The 27,997-nt window shown below is 39.3% G+C and overlaps 1 protein-coding gene across 2 annotated transcripts; it reads left to right on the top strand.

The window, feature by feature from the left end:
* Nucleotides 14,446-20,620, top strand: LOC109226631 (protein TRIGALACTOSYLDIACYLGLYCEROL 2, chloroplastic). Of its 2 annotated transcripts, none has more exons than XM_019391453.1 (6): nt 14,446-14,532; nt 14,720-15,348; nt 15,490-15,819; nt 17,067-17,182; nt 19,967-20,057; nt 20,141-20,620. In XM_019391453.1, the coding sequence occupies exons 2-6, from the start codon at nt 14,809-14,811 to the stop codon at nt 20,231-20,233; spliced, it is 1,170 nt and encodes a 389-aa protein (XP_019246998.1). In that variant the 5' UTR covers nt 14,446-14,532; nt 14,720-14,808; the 3' UTR covers nt 20,234-20,620. The 2 variants fall into 2 exon arrangements, with proteins under 2 accessions (XP_019246998.1, XP_019247000.1); XM_019391455.1 differs by having other exon boundaries at nt 14,448-14,532; nt 14,693-15,348.

Here is a 27,997-nt window from a genome sequence, read left to right as displayed (position 1 = left end):
CACAAAAAGAAAGAAAAACAAACATCCAACCATGAGCAAAAACAGAGAAAAGTCCCGAATTTGGGTCACTGAGGGGGTTTCTAAACTGGTTCAAAGAGAGAAACTGGAAAGCCTAGGGCTTGGAGGAACTGGAGGGTTGGGATTTAAGAAGGTTGAGCATTGTTTGGAGTATCCCTTCACTCTTTTCCTTTTCCTTTTCCTTTGCTAGCTCAGCTTTGAGGCCATTTCTCTCACTTTCTAGTTCAGCAATGCGAGCCTGGAGCCCAGCAATTTCTGCATCTTTTGTTCCACGCTCTTGAACCAATGCCCTAACTTTGCTGTTCACAGGAGTCTTCAGAGATGAACCAGGTTCAACTGGGGTTACACTTAGCAGATAGTCATAGGCCTGCAGAGTTTTGATACCAAAATGCTCTTTGTTGGAGGCCATCTCCCACTTTTTCAATGGAACATTCAACTTGTCCAAGACAGTTGTCAGTAAAAACCCATAAGGAGTGGCATGGGCCTTGGAGTAATTGATGTCTCTATCCAGTAGCTTGACAATGAAAGCAGGCCAGTTAATCTGCTTTCCTCTCACAAGACACTCCAGAAGGACCAAGTCCATATAATTTGCAGTATGCCTTCTCTCCTGTCTGGGCAGCAAATATTTGTTCACAAACTCAAATAGCACCTTGTGCTCAGGCTTCATCTCACTCTTTTGCACAAACCTTGCCTCAGGCACTTCTTCAGCAGACTTTGTATCACAGAAATTTCTGATGATTTGGAGAGCAGAAGGGAGAGAATCTAGACAAGGCCACCTTTGCCTAGTATAGTCATCATAGCCCTCACAGGGTATGTCTAGAATTCTGCCCAATTTAGGTGCATCAAACTGCACCTCTACTCCCCTCACCAAGCTGGTGACTACCCCATTCACCATAGTGGCATTTGCCATAAACTCGATCAGCTCTTTTGTTTCCAGCCTGCCATCCAATTGAAGAACCATGTCCTTCCACCCCTGTGCATCCAGGGCATCAACCAATCTTTTCATGTCTGGCTCCTCCAGGTCTTTCAGAATTCCTCCTTTCAAGATCTTTCTCCTGCTAAAAAGGACAAATCTGTCATGTTCTTTTTCAGATTCCTCTTCTTCTTCCTCTCCACTCCATTCTTCTTCTTCTTCAGGAACTTTCACTTGTTTCCCTTTGACTGCAGACCTGGTTATTTTAGCCAGGGAGGGTTCAGCAGATACAGGTTCTGAAGACTTCTTTGTAGAAGTCTTGAATCTTTTTGGTGTAGGAGTGGGAACCTCCTCAATTGTACCTCTCTCCTGATGGACCAGTTCCATCTCCTCTTCCTCTTCTTCTGCAGCCACAGAACTTTCCACAACTTTAGCTTTTCCCTTTTCCTTCTTCTTTTTCTTGCTTGCCTCTAAGGCTTTCTGTAACTCAGCCTCACTTTGCTTTACCCTGCTTCTAGTAGCCCTCACCTTTGGTACTGAAGGGACAGTAGACTTAGGAGATGACACCTTGCTTTTCTTTGTTGGCTTAGAAGCGGTTGGAGTCTTTTGGGAAGAAGCCTTGCGCTTCTTTGGATCGTAGCTTGCCCCAACCTTCTTAGGATGTCAGCCAGGGTTTCTTCAACAGATGAACCAGGTTCATCTTGTTGTTCACTCAGGTGAACAAGACCTTCAGCAGCCTTCCCATATTCACTTCCCCCTGACTTCGTTGACACTCTCCTCTACCCTTCCACAATCGCAGAATTTGTCTTCTTTTCTTTCTCCTTCTACTCGACTCACCCTCCTTTACATATCTCACAGAGCCCACCAACACAAACCTATTATCCACCCTCTCTACTACATCAGAAAATACAAAGCAGGTATTGACCTCACCAGGGGTTTCTTGATTCTTGTCAGTGTCAGAAGACCCAAGTTCTTCTCCATCGCTTGCTAAAACAAACGCTTCAGACTCAGAACTCGTTGTCAGATTCCTTTTCAGAGCTCTCCTTTTTCTGGCTGGCTCTCAATTTTTCAGTTAGAGCCATTCTCAGAGCACCAGTAGCCACAGTCTTTCTTGCCAACATTTTCTGCCGGCGAAATATGGGTTTAGGATTGTCGCTAGGAGGTGCAGATGAGGATGTGTTAGAAGATACTGGTGGGGGAGTTCCTGGGTTTTCTTGAGGATTAGTCATGGTGAAGAATTTCTGGAGATTTTTGGGAATTTTGGAGATTTTAGAGAGAAGGATGATGATTTGAGGTTTAGGGCTTAATGACGGTTATGGACTAAAATGGGAGTATGTGGAGTGTATTTAAAGTAGAGTATGATTAGGTGCAGTAACAGCAGGCTTTTTGCAGTGGTCAATCAGGAGTCTAATCCTTTTAGGACTCCGGTCTTTTAGTGATACATAGACGACGCTAGTTTTTAGGAAATAGTCCCGTTTTCTTTAGAATTCTAGGAGAATGAAACTGGTTCAATGCTCAATGGTTATATTTTTAGGAGTTTGGTTAGAATAGGACTTCTGCTCATGATTGGAATATTAATCTTTCTAATTGTGCAAAGTATAGAAACATACCTGACCTTTTCTCATGAGCATATACTGATGAACCAGGTTCTTCAAGTAGAACTTCTCTTCATTATGCCTCAGATATCAGAATAGAAAAAAACTTTGTAAGAGATTAATGAATTAATATAAACACACGTCACAGGAGTATACTGATTAGAGTATGAGACTGAGTAAGAATTAGTCTGGATATTTACATAAAGTCAGAACTTCTAACCAAAAAAAAAAAAATTCATCAATATATTTTTTTTTCATTGCATTCTGAACTGGTTCCTTTTTAGGTGATCTTAATCATCCCTAATTCCAACTTGTTCCTTTCAAAGTTTTCCCTATTAAGTGCTTTGGTGAAGATGCCAGCTATTTGTTTATCAGTAGCATAGAATTCTATTGAGATTAATCCTTTCTCATAATTATCTCTCAAGAAGTGGTGTCTAACATCTATGTGCTTGGTCCTTTTATGATGAACAGGGTTCTTTGTCATGCTTATAGCACTAGTGTTATCACAAAATATTGGTATGCATCCCACTTCAATTCCAAAATCTACCAATTGTTGTTTAATCCATAGTAATTGAGCACAACAAGAAGCTGCAGCTACATACTCAGCTTCAGCAGTAGATAGGGCTACTGAATTTTGCTTCTTGGTAGCCCATGATACAAGACATGAACCAAGGAAGTGTGCCATACCTGAGGTGCTTTTTCTATCCACTAGGAAACCTGCATAGTCAGCATCAGCATATCCAACTAGATTGAAATTACTACCTTTAGGGTACCAAAGACACAATTCAGTAGTGCCTTTCAGATATCTCAATATCCTCTTGACAGCAGTCAAGTGAGACTCTTTTGGATTTTCCTGAAAACGAGCACACAGCCCTACACTGAAAACAATGTCAGGTCTACTGGCAGTAAGATACAAGAGTGAACCAATCATTCCCCTATAGAACTTCTGATCAACTGATGAACCAGGTTCAATATCTAATTTAGTGGCAGTTGCAATAGGTGTGTCTATTTCTTTAGAATCCTCCATTTTAAACTTTTTGATTAGTTCTCTTGTATACTTCTGCTGATGAATCATGGTTCCATTTTGCCTTTGTTTGATCTGCAACCCTAAGAAGAAGTTAAGCTCACCCATCATGCTATTTCAAATTCACTTCCCATTAGTTTTGCAAAATCTTTGCTTAGCTTGTCAGTGGTGGCCCCAAAGATTATGTCATCAACATAAATTTGCACAACAAGAAGGTCCTTTCCTTTTTCTCTTAAGAATAAGGTACTATCTATTTTACCTCTCTTGTACCCATGCTCCAGTAGAAATTTTGACAGTCTTTCATACCATGCTCTTGGTGCCTGTTTGAGTCCATAGAGAGCCTTGTCCAACTTGTACACATGCTCAGGACATTCTTTGCTTTCAAACCCTGGGGGTTGTTTCACAAACACTTTTTCTTTTAAGTAGCCATTCAGGAAGGCACTTTTGACATCCATTTGATGAAGAGTGAATTACATATGTGCTGCAAAGGCTATGAGAAGTCTGATTGCCTCTAGTCTTGCAACTGGAGCAAAGGTCTCATCATAGTCTATTCCTTCCTCTTGGTTGTAACCTTGGACTACCAACCTTGCCTTGTTCCTTGTAACAGTTCCATCTTCATCAAGTTTGTTCCTAAAGACCCATTTAGTACCAATGACTGATCTGCCCTTGGGTCTTGGAACTAGGTGCCAAACCTGACTTCTTTCAAACTGGTTTAGCTCATCCTGCATTGCATTCACCCAATCTGCATCCTGTAAAGCCTCAATAATATTTTTAGGTTCAATGATAGATAAGAAAGCATCAAAAGCACACAGATTCTTTAATTGTGATTTGGTTTTGACTCCAGATGTTGGATCAGTGAGAATGTTCTCAATGGGATGAGAACTTTGATACTTGTGAGGTTTCACAACCAACTGGCTTCTGCTGGATGTTTCAGCCATTTGCTGAGGAACAGGTTCATGAACAGGTTCCTTCAAGGAGTTTATTTCAAATCCTCTTTGATTTCTTCCCCCTGTCAGGTTGCCCTGCAAGGAAGAACCTGTTCCATCACTTGTTCCTTCTGTAGGTGTCACTTTGACTTGAGCTGATGCTTCAGCCAAGTCTTTGACCAGTCCAATGGCTTCATCTTCATGTTCCTGTCTCTCAGAAAGAATGTTAGTTTCATCAAATACTACATGCACACTTTCTTCTACACACAAAGTTCTTTTATTAAACACTTTATAAGCTTTGCTATGTGAAGAATATCCCAAGAATACTCCCTCATCACTTCTGGGATCAAACTTTCCTAGAGAGTCTTTTCCATTATTGTGCACATAGCACTTGCAGCCAAATATCCTAAGGTGGGATATATTTGGTTTTCTCCCTTTAAGTAACTCATAGGGAGTATTCTCTACTAGAGGTCTGGTCATGCATCTATTTATGATGTAACATGCAGTGTTTACAGCCTCTGCCCAGAAGCTGTGAGGCAATTTGCTAGATAGTAAAATGGTTCTAGCCATATCCTCAAGAGTTCTATTTTTCCTTTCAACTACTCCATTTTGTTGTGGAGTCCTACGGGCGGAGAAGTTATGATCTATCCCATTTTCATCACAGAACTCTGCAAACTTAGAGTTTTCAAACTCAGTTCCATGATCAGACCTAATGGATGCAAGTTGATTCCCTAATTGTTTCTGAGTTTTCCTAACAAATGCAGAAAACATGTCAAGTGCTTCATCTTTGGAAGTTAGAAATAAAACCCAGGTGAATCTAGAATAGTCATCAACTAGCACCATTACATACTTCTTTCCACCTCTGCTCATGGTTCTCATTGGACCACATAGATCCATATGAACCAGTTCCAACGTCTTGGACGTACTTACCATTTTCTTGGATTTGAAGGATGACCTTACCTGCTTCCCCCTTGCACATGCCTCACAAACTTTGTCTTCCTTGAACTTGATATTAGGTAACCTTATAACCAAGTCCTTGGAGACTAATTTGTTTAGCTGATCTAGACTGGCATGACCAAGTCTTTTGTGCCATAGGAGGGGATCATTAACTAACACACTTAAGCAAGTGAATTCATTTTCTGAAAGAGTTGACAAATCTACTATGTAAATATTGTTAACTTTTTTTCCCTGCAAAACAATTCTGTCAGTGATAAGGTTAATCACAAAGCATTTGGTGGAGGTAAAAGCCACAAGGTTACCTCTGTCACACAATTGTGACACACTTATTAGGCTATATTTCAAACCATCTATCAGGTAGACATTCTCTATGGAGTGAGAATCTGTTTTGCCTACCTTTCCAACCCCAATGATCTCACCTTTCTTTCCATTACCAAAGGAGACATTACCTCCTTTTAAGTCCTCAAGTGAAAGGAACTGGTCCTTGTTCCCAGTCATATGTTTTGAGCAGCCACTATCCATATACCATATTTGGCTCCTCCCTTTCACTTGGACCTACAAAAGGAAATCAGGAGTTAGTCTTAGGAACCCAAACTAGTTTGGGTCCCTTTCTATAAGCAAAAGTATGAATTAAATTCCTTCTTGCCCATCCAGGCAACTTATTCTTTTCTTTAACAAAAACTTTGTTCCTTTGACTGGCCTTTTATTTTGCATTACATTCATATTTGTAATGGCCAGTCTTACCACAGTGTGTGCAGATTTTATTTTCAGGAAGAGTGAGGTAGTTGCTTTTTGGATCCCATTTTGGAGCTTGAGTCCCATAGCCAAGTCCTCTTTTATTACTGCTATGATGCTCTTGCAGCCAGGAGAGAGCATCAGAAGCCTTGTTCCACTTGCAAGTTCTGTCTAGTTCATGTTTTACCTTTCCTAGATCTTCTTTTAAGACTTTAATGAATTCATCTTTCTTGTATAATTCATCTTTCATTTTTTCCAAATTTTCTTCTAGAGTGAGATATATGTGATCAGCTTTCTTCTTTCCTGTTCCTAATTTTAGTTTGAAGTTTTTAGACCTAAGTTCTAGGACACTGTTGTCAAGTTCAAGAACCTGGTTCTTCAACTCAGCATTTTTGTTATCACTCTCATTTGCCCTAGACACTAGACTTTTACATTTTCCTTTTAGAATCACACATTCCCTAGACAGAACTTCCTTCTCATTATTAATTATCTCAGACTCATCAATGAAGTCTATTAATAGCTCAGCCAGCCTTTCTTTAGACAAGAATTTAATCTTGTCTTTGAGATGAAGAATACTTACCTCTTGTTCATCATCTGATTCTCCGATGGCCATTAGTGCTTGCTCCTCCTCAGCTTCATCTTCTGAGTCTTCATCTGAGGTTTCTCCCCAAGCAGCAACCATAGCCTTGGTTGAACCTTTGTTTCTTTTTGGTAACTTGTTCCTTCTTCCTGTTCCTTCGTTCAGCTCTTTCTTTCTTCCACTCAATTTCCCATTGAGGGCAGTTTTTGATCATGTGATCAGTCTTACCACACTTGTAGCATCCCTCATTGGTCTGTTTCTCCGGAGCTCTTATTTTATTGAAGTTTGTACCTCTTAAAGAACCCTTTCCTCTCATCAGGTACTTCTTGAAATCCCTAGTGATCATAGCCACTTCATCATCTTCCAAATCTGCACCTTCAGCAATTTTGAGCGCTAAGCTTCTCTCCTTTTTGGGGGTATCCATCTTCATGGTTTGTCTCCTCATTTCATAGGCAGTTAAGTTTCCAATCAGTTCATCCAGTCTAAGGGTAGCAATATTCTTGGATTCCTGAATGGCAGTGATTTTGCTTTTCCATGTGACTGGCAGAACCCTTGTCAGAATCTTCTCAACCTTGTCTTCTTCAAGGATAATCTTTCCAAGAGATTCAAGTTCATTTGTCAAAGTGGTGAATCTAGTATACATCTCCTGGATAGTTTCTCCTTCCTTCATAGTAAAATTCTCATATTGAGAATATAGAAGTGTTCCTCTTGATCTTTTCACTTGAGGTGTTCCTTCATGAGCCACTTGCAGAGTGTCCCATATTTCCTTAGCCGTTGTACAGCTTTGGATCCTACTGTACTCGTCTGGTCCTAGTCCACATACAAGCCACTTCTTGGCCTTAGCATTTTTCTCCCACTTCCTCAGGTCCTCAGCACTGCAATCAGCCCTTGTCTTTGGCATATCAATTCCTTCAGCATTCTTCTTTGTGGTTGCTAGGGGACCATCAGTGACTATGTCCCAAAGTTCATAATCTTCCCCTATAATGTGATCTCTCATTCTGTTCTTCCACCAAGAATAGTACTGACCATTGAAAAATGGAGGCCTGGCCGTGGATTGCCCTTCCCAGTTCCCAGGTGGTGCACTCATTGTTGATCTTCTCCTAAGGTGTTAGCCTCTTCAAGGATAACCTGCTCTGATACCAATTGATGTTCTACACGTCAATACCACACAGGAGAGGGGGGTGATTTGTGTGGTACCTAATTTTCGCTCTAGAAGAACCTGGTTCTTCTAGGTATACTAACTATTACTGTTTACGGAATTAAGCGTGCATAAAATAAAGAACACAGAGATTTTTACTTGGAAAACACCTGGCTTAAAAGGTGAAAAAACCACGACCTACAACTCAGTAGGATTTTCCCAAACTTCCACTAAAATCACTGAGCCAAAACTGCATTTACAAAACTCTTGTAAACCTAAGGATTAAACTCGAATCCCAGTGTGGCACACAGCCTCAACTGCTGCGACACTTTCAAGTTAACTCTAACTTGAATACTCAAAGTACCTAATACAATTGCTTCTATGAAAGCTGAAAGGTACAATATGAAAACACATACTACAATTGAACTAGAAATAAAGAAAGACACAATGGAATTGGTTTTTCACTCTGGTTCATGTAGTTTCAAGAATGCACACTTGAATCACACATAAATTGCTTGCAAAATCGCCTAGCTCTTTTGCTCTCAATTTAGTTTAACTTCTGCGTATGTGCTACCCAGAACAATTATTATTATTTATAGAGTTAGTAATCGGAGTTAGATTGAGACTCAATTGCTGATCCTTTATCAAATTCGAGTCCTAGAACAATTCAAACTCCAATCCTTATTCTTGATCCGGATTTAGTTCTCTTCACACAAGGAGACTTCATCTCCTTATCCTATGCAACCTTTTCGATCAACTCAGAAGATATTGTTGTTGATCCTTGATACTTATCTTCTCCACATGCCTCTCACATGTATAAGTATATTAACACTGTGTTTCACATGATGGACCTGGTCCATGACTGAGTTTGTTTTGTCATTCTTCAAAACTTCATCTGAACTTGGGCCAACAGCTCGGACTGCCCGTCCATCTGAGGGTGAAAAGTTGTGCTCAACTCAACCTGAGTACCCAACTCTCGCTGTACAGACCTCCAAAACTGTGAAGTAAACTGAGTGCCCCGATCTGAAATGATGGAAACTGGGACACCATGCAACCGAACAATCTCCCGGATATATATCTCTGCTAACCGCTCTGAAGAATAAGTAGTACAAATAGGAATATAGTGCGCGGACTTGGTTAGCCGATCTACAATCACCCAAATAGCATCGAACTTCTTCAAAGTCCGTGGGAGCCCAACTACAAAGTCCATAGTGACCCGCTCCCATTTCCACTTTGGAATATCCATCCGCTGAAGCAAGCCACTCGGTCTCTGATGCTCGTATTTCACTTGCTGACAATTGATACACCGATCTACAAACCCCACAATGTCTTTCTTAATTCTCCTCCACCAATAATGTTGTCTCAGATCCTGATACATCTTCGCGGCTCCCGGATGAATGGAGTACCGCGAGCTATGGGCCTCCTCCAGAATCAACTCCCGAAGCCCATCCACCTTAGGCACACAAATCCGGCCCTGCATCCTCAACACCCCATCATCTCCAATAGTCACATCTCTGGCATCATCATGCTGAACTCTGTCTTTAAGGACAAGCAAATGAGGATCATCATACCGGCGCTCCCTGATGCGCTCATATAAGGAATATCTGAGTCCCTGATCTTCAACTGGTGATAACCTGAGCGAAGATCAATCTTAGAGAATACTCTCGCTCCCTGAAGCTGGTCGAACAAATCATCGATGCGAGGCAAAGGATACTTGTTTTTAATTTTTACCTTATTCAACTGCCTATAATCAATGCACATTCTCATTGTGCCATCCTTCTTCTTCACAAAGAGAACCGGCGCACCCCATGGTGACACGCTAGGATGAATGAACCCCTTATCCAGAAGTTCCTGAAGCTGCTCCTTTAACTCTTTCAGCTCCGCTGGTGCCATACGATATGGTGGAACAGAAATGGGCTGAGTGCCCGGCACCAGGTCAATACCAAAATCTATATCCCTGTCCCGCGGCATACTCGGCAGGTCTGCAGGAAATACATTGGGAAAATCCCTCGCAACCCGAACAGAATCAATACTGGGAGTCTCTGCACCGACATCCCTTACAAAAGCTAGATATGAAAGACAACCTTTCCCAACCATACGCTGGGCCTTTAAGAAAGAAATCACTCTGCTGGGAACATAATCGGTCGAACCTCGCCACTCAATCCATGGCACACCAGGCATAGCCAAAGTCACTGTCTTGGCATGACAGTCCAGAATAGCCCGGCATGGAGATAACCAGTCCATGCCCAGAATAACATCGAAGTCCACCATACATAATAACAATAGATCCACTCGGGTCTCCAGACCCCCAATAGACACAACACACGACCGATACACACGGTCTACCGCAACAGTATCGCCCACCAGTGTAGAAACATGAACAGAAGAAACAAGGGACTCGCAGGGCATATCCAGATAATGGGCAAAATAAGACGACACATAAGAGAAAGTAGAGCTAGGGTCAAATAACACAGAAGCATCCCTGTGGCAGACTGAGATAATACTTGTAGTCACCGCATCTGAAGCAATCGCATCGGGCCTAGCTGGAAGTGCATAGAAGCGAGCCTGGCCACCTCCGGATCGACCTCCCCCTCTGGGGAGACCCCTAGATGACTGTCCCCCACCCCTAGCTGGCTGGGTAGGTGGTGAAGTGGCTGTGGCTGAGGCTGATGACTGACCCCTCTGCTGAGAATGACAAGGGCACTGCCTCCACAAGTGGCCCATCTCTCCACACTCATAACAACTCTTGGGTGCTGGAGACAGGGACTCATTGGAACCCCTAGCACCGGTATGACTAGCAGACGCCCCTAGCATCGAAGAGTCCTGAATCGATGGAGAACGGGACGAACCCTGGGCTGGAATTGCACTAAGTGAAGAATGGCCCTGTTGAGAACCATGAGAACTATGGACTGATGACGCCTCGCGATAACCAGAGTGAGCTGACTGAGCATGTCGGAACTGTCGGCCTCTGTCGTGCTGAAACTGGCCCCTCGAAGGAGCACCCCCAAAACTACCATGTCCTCGAGGCCTCTTAGCCTCCCTCTCCTCGTGCTCCTGGCGACGAACTAACTCAATCTCTCGAGCAATATCCATAACCTCCTCAAATGTATCACCTGACCCTCTCCCTGGTCATAAGAACCCGAAGCTGGTAGGTGAGGCCATCAACAAACCTTTTGATCCTCTCCCTCTCAATAGCAACCAGCCAAATAGCATGTCGAACCAACTCCGGGAACCTCATCTCATACTGGGTAACTGTCATATCCCCCTGTCGAAGCTGCTCGAACTGCCTACGCAGCTCCTCCCTGCGGGACTGTGGGACATACTTCTTCAGAAATAGAGCGGAGAACTGCTGCCAAGTCAGAGGTGCCGAAACCAACAGGCTTACGCCTCTCAATGCCTCCCACCAAGTGAAGGCAGCTCCGGTAAACTGAAATGTCGTGAATGCAACCCCGCTGGTCTCCAGAATACCCGCAGTGCGAAGAATCCTCTGACATCTGTCTAAGAAACCTTGGGCATCCTCGCCCTCTGCTCCGCTAAAAGTAGGAGGCTGGAGTCTGCCAAACCTCTCCAATCTACGCTGCTCATCCTCTGGCATAACAGGAGCTACATAACCCTGAGCAACTACCACCGGCTGGGCTAGTGGTGCCTCCGGTGTCTGCACTCTCTGAACCACCGGATCGGGTGTACGGGCGGCGTGTGTCTGAGAGTCTCCCCCTGCTTGAGAAGTGGTTACGGCAGTAGAAATCGCGACCGCCTGAGCAAGGCTAGTATATACTGTCAATATCTAGGCCAAAGTCTCCTGAAGACCCGGAATCACAATAGGCATCCTGAGCTGGTGCTGCTGGAGCGTCCACCACTGGAACCTGACCCTGAACTGGGGCGGCTGGTGGGTATGTAGGTGCTGTCCCAGCTGCTGTGGGGGCTGCGCCTCTGTTCCTACCATGGTCTCGACCACGTCCTCGGCCTCTAGTGGCTCCAGCTGGTGGTACTGGTGGTCGTCCATCCTGACCGGTCGTGCGTGTCCTCACCATCTGTGAGAGAATATAATAGCAGAAGTTTAGTACTCGGATCAACAAAATCGCACGACAAGAATTTCAAGAATACAGAATTTTCCTAAAGGTTCTGCAGCCTCTCGAGGATAAATACAGACGTCTCCGTATCGATCCGCGAGAATCTACTAAACCTGCTCATGACTCGTGAGACCTATGTAACCTAGGCTCTGATACCAACTTGTCACGACCCTAAACCCAAACCCGGTCGTGATGGAGCCTCTCGTGAAGACAAGGCCAGCCGACACACTTCCAATTCACTTTAAGCAGTTCAAAATAATAAATACTAAGTCTTTAATAGAAATAAAATCCCAAAATAACATTATAAGTTGCGGAATTTAAAAACTAACACAGCCCGACATCGGGGTGTCACCAGTCATGAGCATCTAAAACAATACTAGAAATCTGAAGTCTAATCCACTACTACATAACTGAATCAAAAAGAATTAAGATAGAGGGAGAATGCACTGGGCTGCGAATCGCCAAGCAGCTACCTAGTAAATCTCTGAAAACCTGCTGGACTATCAACCCTCAGGAGTAGGACCTGTAGCGCCCGAATCTGCACACAGGGGTGTAGGGAGTAAAGTGAGTACTCCAACTCAGTGAGTAATAAAAATAAATGAAGACCGAGTAATATAAAACCACGTAAGGCACAACATTAAGCTAAAAGAGGCATAGCAAAATCAGTAAATATAATTAAGCAGTGAAATCTCATAAACATCCTTTAAACAGTTAAACAACATACAGGAAAAACAACTAAAAAGTAAACACATAATACCTCTCGGGCACAGTAACAACAGAATCAACCCCTCGGGCAACGTCATAGAACAATACCAGCCCCTCGGGCTATATCTCATATCACAATGGGTACCCGCGCTCACTGGGGGTGTACAAACTCCGGGAGGGGCCCCTTACGGCCCAAGCGCAATATCAATCCATCTCGTGGCATCATAAACAGGCTCTCGGCCTCATATAAATCTCAATCCACCTCGTGGCGTACAATCTCAGGCCCTCGGCCTCATTATCATAATCAATGTATCACTGCTGCGGCGTGTATCTCGACCCAAATGTATCCTCACAACACAGGCCCTCGGCCTTACTCAGTCAGAATCTCATAAGCCCCTCGGGCATTAGTAAAACATGAAGCTCAGCTCAAAATATCTTAAAATATTAGTTAATGTGTTTAAAACAGAATAACATAGCTAAGTTTTGAAAATAGTAAAAATATAGCATGACTAAGCATCAATATGATATCAACAGTGAGGAAAAATGTCATTTAAAATCCCCTAAGGGTTCAAACAGTTGGCACGAAGCCCAAACATGGCATTTAGCCCAAAGTATAATAATATCAAACAATTAGCTACCAAATATACAGAAAAATAGTCATTCGGGATGGGCTAAGTCACAATCCCCAACGATGCACGACCCTACGCTCGTCATCTAGCGTGTGCGTCACCTCAACACAGCCGAACGTTGTGTAATCTGGGGTTTCATACCCTCAAGACAGCATTTAAAATTATTACTCACCTCGAACTAGCCCTGATATTATTTCAATTTAATAATTGAATTAAATTTTTTTTAACTCTTTGCGTACAATTGTATACCCTGTTGGTATAACTATATACTATACTGGTATTAAATGTTAGTTAATATTTTTTTGGTTTTATTAGCTACATTTAATTGGTACACAATTTGATTTTTCTTTAGTGATAATATAAAAAAAAATAATAAAAAATAGTGAAAATAGTAAATGAAATTAGATTATGAAGAGAAAAAGAATATAAAAAAAAGAAGTTAAATGAAATTAGAATAGGAAAAAAGAAAAAAATAAGAAGAAAACGAGAAAAAAGAAAAGGAGAAAAGAAAAGAACCATAGAAATAAAAAAGAATTGGAGAATAAAGAGAAAATTTCCCACAAAACCTACTATGGGTAGGAAATGTAATTAATTTATGGGTAGAAAAAAAAAAGGGTAGACAAGGGTAAATAGTTTTGTTTTTGTGGTTAACTGTGTCAAACCCCCAATTGAATTCTGTCAAAAAGGGGGTGCCAAGTGATTGATTAGAAAACTATAGGGAAAAGATCACTTTTAGCCCGCGGTCGGAACTATTTATATTTAGTAATCGCAAAAGTATTTAAAATTTGTATGTTTTTATATATAACATACAAAAATACACATATATATATATATATATATATATGTATTTTTTTTTTCGAAAATTATTTTAAGAGCAACTATACAATATCATTTTCGCACAATCATATATATATATATATATGTATTTTTTTTTTTCGAAAATTATTTTTAGAGCAACTATACAATATCATTTTCGCACAATCATATATACACAATGGGTCTCTCCTCCTCCTCTACTGCCCAAAGATCTTCAAAAAGGCCCAAAAACATCTAATCTACCTCACTAACCCACTCCAAGTTATCTTGGGCCTACAAGATCTCGTTGGCCTGTTTACACTTTATCAGCCCAGCCCATTTGTCACACTCTCAGTCTGAGTTCACTCGTCAAGATTCATTCAACAATTCAGTCTGTTGTTGATCCACAGCTAGGGTTGCTTCCAGCTAGACCATAAAGCCAATATGGTACGTTTTTGTTGATCTTCATACCTTTTTCCACATTATTATTTGTTAGCAGTTCACTAATTTTCAATCATTTCTGATTTCCTTATGAAAATTATTAGCTGTTCTAAGTCATTTGTTGTTTTGTTTTGTAAAGTATAATCTTGATTCTAACCCTTTTCAGTTTTCCTGGATTTTGGCAATTTCCCAGCTCAAATTTGTCTAAAGAACAAACTTGGAACGATAAACAAGAAAAAAGGAAAGAAGACATAAGGGGCAAAAAAAAAGAAAGAGAAGTAAATGATGGCTGGAAATTCTTTAGTCCATGTATCAACAAATTCTACTGTGTTCCCCATCATACCCAGTGGAAGAAATGTGTTGGGGGATCGTTTGTTGTGTGTAAGAACACCAATGAGGCCTAAAAATCAAACCTTTAGTGTAAAGGCAATGTCTGCTAATACGGGTCATAACCAAGAACAAGAGCAACAACCCGCATCATCTTCCGAGCAAAAAGGTCCGCTTTCTGTGATTTTAGATGTTCCAAGGAATATTTGGAGGCGAACAATGCGGCCATTGAGTGATTTTGGGTTTGGAAGGAGGAGTATCTGGGAAGGTGGGGTCGGGTTGTTTATTGTTTCGGGTACAGTGTTATTGGCACTTAGCTTGGCTTGGTTGAGAGGGTTTCAGTTGCGGTCTAGGTTCAGGAAGTATTTGGCTGTGCTTCAGTTTGAGCAGGCTTGTGGCATTTGCACTGGCACGCCTGTTAGAATCAGAGGAGTGAATATTGGTAATGTGATTCGAGTCAATCCCTCCTTGAGAAATGTTGAAGCTGTTATTGAGGTGAGTAACATGTAAATTTGCACTGATGCTTTTGCTGAACCCTTTTACTATTCTATCTTTTATTTTTTAAAAGTAATTGTAATTGTTTCCATAGTTGCTTGTGAATCCATTGATTTAAAAAATTGATTTGTGTGTTTATAGGTTGAAGATGACAAGATAATAATTCCTCGAAACTCGTTAGTTGAGGTGAACCAATCTGGTCTTATCATGGAAACAATGATTGATATTACACCTCGAGATCCAATCCCAGTACCTTCTGTAGGCCCCCTGCATCCGGATTGTGCTAAAGAGGGTCTGATAATTTGTGACAGGCAAAAGATAAAAGGATATCAAGGGGTTAGTTTAGATGCATTGGTTGGAATATTCACTCGTCTTGGCCGTGAGGCAGAAGAAATTGGTTTGTCCAACACGTATGCGCTGGCTGAGAGAGTTCTATCTGTTGTTGAGGAGGCCCGGCCATTGCTTACAAAGGTTTGAAGCACTTTACATTTAACCTCCCCTTTTTTGTCTTTGTGCGAATAAAATTTATTTCTTTCTGCTTGCATCTTCTTGATGCCATTTAATGAAATTCCCTTCATATTTTTAAAAAAAAAAATTCTTTCTCCTCTTCTCTATTTATATTTCACAACTTCTCTTCTAATAAGGAATTCATTAAGAACATGTGTTTAAGCTTAGGTTAAATAACACATCCTATGGAAGTTTGTGACTTTTGAGTTGCACTTGAATGTTATGAACATCCGTCCTCTTTGCCAGCATCTGTATAAAGAGCATTAGTGAAATATTTCAGTGTGTGACGAAACTTTCAAGTTGGACAGCATCTTATCTTGAGAGCTTTCAATTAGGAGAGCTTGTGAAGTTGATAATGTGTTTCTTGAAGTGCAGAGAGTGCCATACTGAGTTCATTAGCTCGGGCAAGCCCAAATTAGATTGTATCCTGAGTATGTGACTTGGGCAGAGAAAAAATGTGAATGGATTGTCCGACTAGATCTACTCAATTTCTTTGCTTAATTTTTTTTTTTTTTTTTTTTTTTTTTTTTTTTTTTTTTTTGATGAAGGATATGAGTTATTTGCTATGTTTGTAGTTGTCAGAGGTGCATGATAAATTGAAGTGAGTTGAATATCCTGGTTTGGGTCATAAAATCTATTTTTGTGTATTATCTTCTAAAATTCATTGGATATAGTGGAACTATTAAAGAAGTGCTTCAGAATATGATTATAAGTTTGTTTGATTATTATTAGCTTTAGTACGTTTATCTGTTAGAGAATTTTGTCGAAAACCCACATTTTGTGCTTCATGCGCCATTTCTATCTGCGGGAAAAATGCTCAAGTTTCGACAATTTTCTATCTAATCCAGTTTAGAGTTATAGATGTCCATTTAGTACACTGTACACTAATATTGCATGTAGTGCATATTCTACATATGTGTCAAAAACAACTGGATAGCTATTATTTGGTTGTCGGATGTCAGGTGGTCAGTGTAAAACTATGAGTAGTCAGTACTGCTGCAACATGTGTTTGCTATACCACATTCATCAGTATCAATCCATAGCGCCATTTGTAGATGGGGAAGGTGTGGGGTAAACTGAAACAGTTGTCAATATTGAGCATAGAGTTGCACTTATCCTATTGTGCTGCTTGAGCAATTTATGTGGTGTTCACAGGTACGTAGTACATTCTCATATATGAATATTGTACCTTTGATGTAGTGACATCTCAGATTAAAGCCATGGCTGAGGATGTCCAACCTTTGCTAGCTGATGTTCGTGATAGTGGCTTACTGAAGGAAGTTGAGAGTTTGACGAGAAGTTTGACACTAGCTTCTGAGGATATAAGGTGAATCTATAATTCATGTTAGTTCCCTTTACTGGAGATATCCTATAATCAACTGTTTAACCAGCATTTTGAAGATCTTTTTGCAACTTTTCGGTATAACTCAATGAATACAGATATTACTATAATCAAAGGAAATATATAAGAAGGGTTGTGCGACTTGAAATGCTTGATCTCTCATTTTGCCTCTCCCTTCCTCAACTTCAACTTCTCTCTATCTCTACCAGTCTCATAGGTACTTTAATGGAGTTATATAGCATTGCTACTCGTGAAAGAATCCAAGAATCCACCCTATATCTTAAGCAATCTGTGTAGTACATGTCCTTTATAAACACTTTGCAGGCCCCTCGTGAAAGAATCCAAGAATCCACCCTAATATCTTAAGCAATCTGTGTAGTACATGTCCTTTATAAACACTTTGCAGGCCCTACACAACCTATATGGGGAAATTATATAACGCAACACCCTCCTGCACGCGTAACTGATTTTTGTCTTACACAACAACAACGACGATAACAACCCAGTGAAAATCTCACTAGTGAAGTCTGGGGAGGGTATGATGTACGCAGCCTTACCCTATCCTGGGAGGGCAGAGAGACTGTTTCCGATAGACCCTCGGCTAAAGAGGATGGAAGAAGCGTTGATAGCAATTCATTGCAAGACAATGTATTTAGAAAAACTAAATTGAAGATAGCAATAAAGAATATGAAAGAAGTACCGATAGCAAGTAATAGCAAGACAATATATTCAGAGAACTAAATCCGAGGTCTGATAGCAATAGAGAATATGAAAGGAGCACTGATAGCAAACTAAGGAAGTACGGGTGACAAGTAATAACATGAGTGAACTTACACGTGAATTTTAATTCGAACATGAGTCAGAATGTTCACAGAAAAGATTGGCTTTGATTAGGGGTGGCAAATGAGCGGGTCAGGTCAGAAATGGTGGGTCGAAAACAGATAATGCAAAATGGGACCCATATTTAATACCGATAGAAAATGGGTTAACCGACAGATAATATGGATATCCATTTTATCCATGGCTTCTTGAATATGATCACTTTTGGGAGAATTCCTAGTCTCCCAAACTTGAGGAACCCAGCACTAGCTTCGATATTATGTAAAGGTATCCAACCAAACCTTACAAAGTTTTAAAAGACTATGGGAAAGAATCTGCGCATGCAACCAAATCTTCCGGCAATAGTTCATGTAGCCGAAAACCTTTTCCTGTGGGACATCTATTCACTCAACATTAGCAAGTTAATAAAATTTCTCCAAACTTGGTCATCACATGATATTAGAACCAGGTCTGCAGAAACTTGTCATGACCTCCATGAGCTTGAAAAATCATCCTTTAAGCCTTGTTATTGTCTCAGCCATTTGAACAAGAAAATAAAAATAGTATTCAGTAAATGTGATTCACAAAAGGTACTTGATACCTGTTACTTTGTCTGAGACTAGAGCTAAACTATACAACTTAAGTTTTGCTCATGCTGCTCACCTGTTAGGCCAAAAATTCTGTAGCTTAATTTGGAGTAAACAAGGCTAATGAAATAAAAAGTTCAATTAAGCAGCTAGTGAGTATAAGGAGAATATGGACTTTACACTACCCACTCCATTGCTCAACAAACACTTGTTGTTCTACATTATTAATTTCAGTGTTGTCAAAAACTCATTTAATGTGCATTTAAGCCCTGAAGTTCAAAAAAGCTCCGGTAGGGCGTTCCGCGTCGCTTAAGCTGCGCTTCGCTGTAGGTTAGGCACTAAGGTGTGCGCCTCATTGCCCATGAGTTCTATCTTGAATCGAGCTGTACTAAACGACAAATATTACCGGCAAATAAGTGTATTAGTTGTTGACGAAGACATTAGGAATGCGTTTGTTTCTTTTTTCTTGAATTACATATGTATTATTTTTTTTTCTTAGTTGCACCTTTTTTTTACTAATGCCCGCACTTTAGTTGCACTTTGCGCTTAAGCCATAATCGACCTGGAGCGCTGTTTAGAGCTTTTCGCTTTTGTTAACACTGATTAATTTTAAGAATTAAGATTGTCACAGATATAAAATAATGCATTATATTCACACTGGTTAACAAATAATTAAACACTATGCATATGAATATGTTACATAACAGTTAACCTGTGTCTTAATGCCTGTGTGCTTTATGTGGTTTGTACGCTTTCTATTTATTTATGTTTATCTTTTTTAAACTGGAGAACCACCTAGTTCAAATCTTGTAGCTCTAGATGTGATTTTCCTTCTTCTTTTCTAAGATATATGCGATCTATATTAAAATCTATGTCATTCAACATTTGGAAGACTTAGTTGAACCTGAAACCTATAGACCTGTATTTATTGAGCATATTGACCCATATACATGACTTCATCCAAACTTCCATTTATGTGTCTTAGTTGACTGGATGCAAAGTTGAGAATGTAAAAAAAGATATTTGAATCTTGCGGTCTTTAAACTAAAGGTGTGTATAACATATCAAGGTTTGAACCCTGGTCTCCAATGTTTGCACTCACTTCATTAACCAGTAGGCCATACCGTTGGGTGCTTTCCTGGTGGAGTACATGTAATATAAAAAAGGGTTAAAGGTTAATTTCCTCATATAAGCAGTGAGTTTCTTCTATTGACAACAAAAACAAACTTCAAAGGCTTGTAGCTCTTCTGGTTGATGCTAAGTTATGGACACTTTGAGAGGTTGCCTCTCTTACTGTTTGTTTTAGGCATATGGCAAAACAATGTCACTATATGCTTATGGGCTTTTATGAACCGAATTGCAGGAGAGTGCACTCCACAGTCATGACTCCTGAGAACACTGAATTGGTACGGAAGTCCATATATACGCTGGTCTTCACCTTGAAGAATATTGAGGTAATTTCCTGTGTGGTATAGCCATTCTAATGTGTGGCAATTGCTTTCATGCTTTGTGATTTGTCATTTGTTGCATTCCGCAGAGCATTAGCTCCGACATTATGGGATTCACTGGTGATGAAACTACTAGGCGCAACTTGAAAGTGCTTATCAAAACGCTAAGCAGGTTATTGTAAGGTTGACAGAATGTTGAATCAGATAAATGGCTTGTAATATTAGCCTGAGAGGTTGCAAAGGGGACCACGAAGCTTACTCTGTTTGGCAACGAGAGTCCCATGGGGCGATGTGTAACACAGGGTTTATGGCTTGTTTCTGCTAATCCGGGTCGATATTTTACAACTTTGATCTGTAGGAAATTTAGGTGTGAAGGCTTCCTTTTCAAATTCCATATGTGAAATGTCATTGAAGATTGTCTCATGAGTATGAGACTGAAATTTGATTCTTCTGTCACATTGCTTTCAGTTTCCTAATATCATTACTTGTTCCGGACAGTTCCAACTGATAGCACATTTGCATTACTTAAAAGTCTCGTGGAAATTTTTATATTTGTTAGTCTTATCTCATTTAGTTTTTGTTGAATTGTTCACCGATTCTTTACTTAATCAACTGTAATTAATTGTTCTCAAACTACGAGTCCTTACCATATTTGCAGCTTTGAGTTCTAGATGTGGTTGGGGAGATCTTCATCTTGTTTTACACAGGACAGGAGTATTCATAAGTCAGTTTATTATGCATTTACCCACATACATGGAGGAGAAAAACTTGCTCTCACTTTATGCATATCCATAGTTCAATAATAAATCATAACTTTGAAGGTTGTAGAAAACTAGAGGGTTCGCATTCTAGCAGCGACACAAAATATTAGGTAATTTCATGACCGAGTGATTCGGTGCTTGTGCTAGTGGAAAATAACAAGTACTATGTATAATCATTAAGTTCCCATTTGTTTTCTAGATTTTCTTATCATAGAGAAGAACAAAACACCATCCCTCTGGCCAAATTTCTTCTCATATTTAATCCAAATCAATCAAGGAGCCAGAGCTATTCGTCATAGATAAAAATAAATAGACAATTTGTTTTAATAATAAGACCAGAATTTACCAGTGGGCAGGCAAGCACTTGTATGCGAATACAAGGGCGATGGGGTTGGAGAGCTTGTTTCGTCCCATTGGCTCTGTGAAAGAATCCTATGCAAATTAGGAGCCTGAAATGATTTTGGATGCGGAGTACGAGGTTCATGTTCGGGTCCCTTTTTGGTCTCGGTCATTAACACTCACATGCCATTTCAGAAGTTTCTGAGGAGACCTGCTTATGCAGATATACGCCAGTGTCTCTGTGCAGAGCATTCTTTGGCAGCATGGACTAGGGATGTTGATGAGATGAAGAAGGTTTACTTTCAGCTAGCGACTCGCAAAGGTTATCAATACAAGGATCCTACTTTGGAAGAATGATATCGATACAAATGTGTCTAGGTTGAAGGTGTGTTTGATCTATGCTTTTATGACTAGGATGGAGTTGGATATAAGGAAGATTATGATTGAGGAGATGGACAGGGTGAGGAATCATAGGGCACGTCGCTTGTTCTATCCGAGTATGATAGCGAAATTGCTGAGGGAAGACTCCCATAATGACAGGGAGATAAAGCGTCCTACTAGGCAGTTTGATGGACTCTCCTGCGGCTGCGGCTGCGAATTTGATTCACGATGGGAGAGGACATGTCGACTTGGAAGAGCTATAGCAACACCATCCCTATCCGCCAACACTCAAAGCAGTACGTTCTTAGGGCCACCTGATGAGAATGTGATGATGAGGAGTTTTCCGCCGATGACTAGGTTCTGAGCCTCAGGGTCTACACTCTTGTTCTTTTTGCATTGCATTAAGGACAATGCATGTTCCTAAAGTGTCGAGTCGGGGACTATTTGCTAGTTATTTTATTAGATTATTGGCCTGTAATAGTTAGTTATTTTGTTAGTTCAAATTCAAGCAACAACTAAAAATACTAATTTCTTCCTATCTACTTATGTTTTGATGGACAAAGTGATTCGGTATTAATGCTAGTGGGAAGTAGCTGGTACTGTGTCAAAAAATTAATTAAGGTGCACGCAAGCTGATTAATAAAAAGAAGATAGCAGCGAGGATGAATTATAATTAGCTTTCCATTTGTTTTTTTAGATTTTCTTATCGTAGAGAAGAACAAAACACCAAATCCCTTTAGCCGAATTTCTCATATTTAATTCAAATAAATCAAGGAGCCAAGGCTGCTATTCTTCATAGATCAAAGTAAATAGACAATCTCTTCAATCATTATATGAAAAATGTAAGTTAGTCCGACCCTTGAAGAGAAATTAATCCAATATCAATATAATTGTTCTTACATAAAACCATACATCCCCTTATTCCTAGTAATGTAAAAATTTCCGATCTGCTATAGTTTCATGGTTTTCCAGAGCTTCACAAGTGCAATGTCCTCCTAGGCATAGTGGAGTGCCTCTACTAATGGGGACTTTACAGTAAGTTACGCAGTCCTGGCTGACTTTACAAGGAGGGCCCCAAGCATCCACACTTTGCAAACCTATCAACATAGGAATAAAATTTGAGTAACACAGGGGAAGAACAGTTGTACTCCTACTTTTATTTATGAAATGACATAAGAAAAATATTATAAAACACGGCGGTGAAACAGCTAATTATAGGAAAGCCTGCTTAAGGGTGAGTTAGGTTAGTCAATCTACGTGACTCACGCATCAGTTTCCGAGAAGGGATAATTATATTACTTCTTGATTCGACTCTCGTTCTCTTTCTTATTTACTGTTCGTCTTTCTCTACAAAATTTTTATATGAAATCCTCTCAATCGGCTAAAGGTGACACATAAAGAAATGTCCTAGATCATGAAATAATAAAATAAAACGGCTTTGAAGAAAATGCGGTGATTTGCAATTTTGTTATAAAAGGATTGTAATTTCCAAATTGGATTTCTACATTAGGTGGGTTATATGTGAATATATAAACAAATAAATAACAAGTGTGTGTTTATTAAAGATGTGTGTGTGAGAGAGAGAGAGACCATTTGAGATAAGAATGACAAACACCAAGGGAAACAAAGTGTATGAAGCTTTCCTCATAGCCATAGAGTTACTTATGTGATCGGTGATTATGAAGAACTAAACTCTATTATGATTTGTAGCTTGTACAAAAACTTGAAACCCCTATTGAGCTATATATAGTGCGGATAATAAGTTGATTTGAGGTAATTGTTATCTCTACGATTTGGGCAAAAATGGAAGAAAATTGAAAGCTCAATATAGTTAATGGTTATCACATTCAGTTAAGGCATGTAATTGAATTGTCACAGAACCAATTGCCTAAAGACACTGTAAATGTTTCACTCAATTCCTTTTCTTGTAATCTATAACACATTACTTCCCCATAAAGGGGGGAACTAGCCTATTAAATACTTATTGCTTGCTGCTCTCAAAGTTGATGAGAGGATTGCATATTTTGAATAGATTTACTTGACAAAAATCCAAATGCACTAGGTTGTTTTAAGTGCAATTGCTATAGGAAAAAAGTGACCACCACGTTCGACGTGCATACATCATAATCCTTTTGATAAATTAGTGATTTTCTGCGGTTCTCAAGTAATATTGAATGATTTTTTAATTAAATTAAATAATTTAGTGACTTCCGTGAGCTTAATCAAAGTTGAGTGATTTTTTCTTTTACACAAAATAATTCAATAACTTTAGTGTAATAAAATAAAAGCTGATTAATCATCTATTAAAATATTCCACTTAGAAAACATTATCCTCCTACATTCTTTCAATTTTATCAGATTTCATAAAAAATCATCCCTCTATATTAACAACAACAACATGCCAAATAAATTCCAACAAGTGGGTCCGGAGAGGATAAGATGTACGCAACCTTACCCCTATCCTGGAAGGGCACAGATACTGTTTCCAATATACCCTCGGGTAAAGAAAAAATAAAAAAAATAATGACAACAAGTAGTAACAAGAACATGATAAAAGAAAACCGAAGCAAATGTAGCAACGAAATGGTAGTGTAGACAATCAATTGCTTCAAGAAAATAATTAAGACCGAAAAATATTGCAACAATCGTAATATTTTATTTCGAATATTTGAGTGTGACAATCTCTATGAATCCTCTAATTCTTCTTTCCGATAGTAAATAAATTCAAGGGTCCTTGAGCTTGATCTTGAATCTATATTTGTTGCCACGGACGATGATCTTGGATTCAACGAACTTTGATTTGAACTCGTCTCCTTGAATCTTGATTTGTTCTTCGTTCTTGAGCTTGAACTTGATTTGTTCTTTGTTCTTGAGCTTGAAATTGATTTCTTAAACTTAAACTTGGTTGCTTGAAGCTTGAAACTTGTAGAGAAATTTTCGGGGTTCGATCCACGAGCTCTCTCTTGCTTCTTGTTATAACTTCTGGTGTCTTTCTGGGTTATGAAGACCCCTATTTATAGTTGTGGAGGGAAGAGTTATGATAAGAACAAACTCTTTCTGACCAATTAAATTGAAGTGAGACAAGGCCGCATTTGATTGGCCAGTACATGTCACTTGCACACGTGGTGCGGTTTCATTGGCTTTTTAATTTGGCTTGGCATGCCTTGTCATTTTGACACATGGCATGATCCTATTGGCTCTTTCGTTTGACTTGGCGTGTCACGTCATTTGACACATGGCACTGGGCCTCTAGGAAGATGACCTCTTGGGCTTAATAAAGTGGGCTCATTACTTTAGCCCAATTAAATGGGCTAGCCAATTGGATTAAGACTTATTTATTTAATCCATATAAATTAGACATATACAATTGAGGGCGATGTGCACAGATAGCCATTAATAGCACATGTCTTTATTTTTAAGCCACCGTTTTAAATATCTTTAGTCTTTACCCACTGCTTTAATAAACTTTTACCTGCCTGGACGAAAATACCCTTCTATTATAAGCTTATACCTACGCTCCTTATTAATGATCAGCAGCAGTAGCACGTAACTAACTTCCGAAGCAGCAGCAGAGACTGTGATCGTCCAAAATTGCAGAAGCTTCTCTTCCGATTTCAAACAATAGAATTCAACTTTCTCGTCCAAAAATCGACATAAAATTACAGTAAGTTATGCTTTTGTGTGTTTTTGTTGATTTTTATTTCATTACTAGTAATTTGATGCTAGGAATTTGTTTTTTTTTTTTTTTGCTTTTCTGGATTGATAATGTTAAGGACATCGCGTCCTGTGATTATTCTATAAATATTGAGGACATAATGTTAAGGATTAGATGTCCTTAACATGACTGTAGTTACTAATATTAAGGACATGGTGTCCTGATTTTGCGAATTGTATTGAAAACGTTAAGGATGTGGTCCTGAACTTTGAGTTACAAGTTCAAAAGTTAAGGACACTTGGTCCCGAAGTTTGAGTTCCAAATTCAAATTAAGGACACTTGGTCCTGAAATTTGAGTTCCAAGTTAAAAAGTTAAGGACACTTGGTCCTGAACTTCAAGTTTCAAGTTCAAAACTTAAGGACACATGGTCCTGAACTTTGACTAACAAGTTCAAAAGTTAAGGACACTTGGTCCTGAAGTTTGAGTTCCCAATTCAAAAGTTAAGGACACTTGGTCCTGAACTTCACGTTTCAAGTTCAAAACTTAAGGACACATGGTCCTGAACTTAGACTTACAAGTTCAAAAGTTAAGAACACTTGGTCCTGAAATTTGACTTACAAGTTCAAAAGTTAAGGACAATTGGTCCTGAAGTTTGAGTTTCAAATTCAAAAGTTAAGGACACTTGGTCCTAAAGTTTGAGTTCCAAGTTCAAAAGTTAAGGATTCATGGTCCTGAACTTCAAGTTTCAAGTTCAAAAGTTAAGGACACTTGGTCCTTAACTTTGATTTCCAAGTTCAAAAGTTAAGGACACTTGGTCCTGGACTTACAGTTCCTGTCCTTAATTTATACAAGGATTTTCTATAAATATGTTCTGAATTTCCCATTCTCTTGACTTGCAGGATGGAAACAATATGTATTGTAGTTGCTTTTAATGGTAGATGGACTGCAGACTATAAGTATCTTGATCATCAAATAAAGCTTGTTCTACTACCTGAGGCAATTCGATTTGAAGATTTTATTAAACAGGTTTTTGAAGTTATTGAATTAGATAGAGACAAGTTTGAAGCAATGATATGGTTTGATATCAACCTAGGAACAAGCAAGGGAATGCTTCTATCCAAAGATTTAGATCTTCACACATGTATAGAGTTAATAAAAAGTCATTCACTCTTCAAGGGCTGTCGTTTCATTGTTGATATTTCGGAAAGAGTTTTTGGATCTACGAGCACCTTTGAACATGTCAACAGAGAAAATCAACATGACAATCAAAACAAATGCCAACAGATAATGGAAATAGATATGGTTGAAGCTCAACCAATAACTGAAGAGGTGCTTCAAACATTTGATTCTATTCAAGCGGAAGGACAAAGCATTATAGATATTGATAACGAACAAGCTTTGGGTATTCAAGTCTTAGAGAGTGCACCGGTAATAGAAGAAGTTGCTGAAAAACCTCTACTCAACTAACTAGACGAAACTCAAATTCGAAACAAAAAGAATCCCCAACTACGATATTAAGAGAAAATGCTTCTTGGATGAAATAAAAGTGGGATCAATATTTGACAAAAAGAAGAGTATAATTAACTGTTTTTTGAATATAGCAATTAAAGGACAGTTTGAATTCAAGGTTGTTAGATCAAGCTCAACAAGATATTCGTTGAAATGCAATGATAATAGGTGTGGGTGGTGTGTGCGTGCTTTCAGAGTTAAAGATTCAACACTGTTCAAGATAGTAAAGATTGAGAAAAATCATGACAGCTCAGTTAACACTATGAAAGCTGATTAAAGGCATGCAACTTCAAAGTTGATTAGTGATTATATTATTGACAATCTTCGAGACCCAAGGTTTGAAGTTACACCAGCTTTTGTCATGGCAGAAATGCAAAAACTGCATGGACTAGACATTGGGTATCACAAGGCGTGACGTGTTATTCAATGTGCTTCAGCTTTAATAAGAGGGACTCCTAAAGAGAATTATGAATTATTTTCTTCATACTTGTATATGATGAGAAGTAAAAACCCGGGAACATATACTAACATAAAGATAGACGATAACAACAGGTAAACAATCAAAAAATAGATTATTAGTCTATTTTATAAACTTTAGGACATGCTGTCTTTAACTTTGATGTGTGCAGTCAAAAAGTTAAGGACACTTGGTCCTTAACTTAGAGTTGCAAGTTAAAAAATTAAGGACATGGTGTCCTTAACTTTTGAACTTGTAACTCTAAGTTCAGGACTCCATGTCCTTAACTTTTAAGCTCGTAACTCTAAGTTAATGACCGCATGTCCTTAACTTTTGAACTTGTAACTCTAAGTTAAGGACTACATGTCCTTAACTTTTGAACTTGTAACTCTAAGTTAAGGACCAAGTATCCTTAACTTTTGAGCTTGTTAGTCTAACTTCAGGACTACCTGTCCTTAACTTTTGGGCTTGTAACCTGAAGTTTAGGACTACCTGTCCTTAACTTTTGACCTTGTTAGTCTAAATTAAGGATTACATGTCCTTAACTTCTGTTAACCTTCTGTTATATTGTATTTTCAGGTTTCTTTATATGTTTTATGCATATGGATCATCAATAACTGGCTGGAATAATTGTAGACTAGTGATTGCTGTTGATGCAACTTTTTTGAAGTCAAAATTTCATGGTGTTTTAATGATTTCAGTTTCAAAGGATGCAAATAACCAAATTTTTCCACTAGCCTTTGGAATTGCAGAATCTGAAAATAACAATTCCTATGAGTGGTACTTTAGTGAGCTTCGCAATGCAATTGGGAGTCGTGAGAATTTGAGTTTTTTATCAGACAG

This window comes from Nicotiana attenuata, chromosome 6 (genome assembly GCF_001879085.1).
Source record: "Nicotiana attenuata strain UT chromosome 6, NIATTr2, whole genome shotgun sequence".
Classification (NCBI taxonomy): domain Eukaryota; kingdom Viridiplantae; phylum Streptophyta; class Magnoliopsida; order Solanales; family Solanaceae; genus Nicotiana; species Nicotiana attenuata.
Note: the sequence above shows the minus strand (reverse complement) of the source record. Positions and strands in the feature narration are given on the sequence as shown.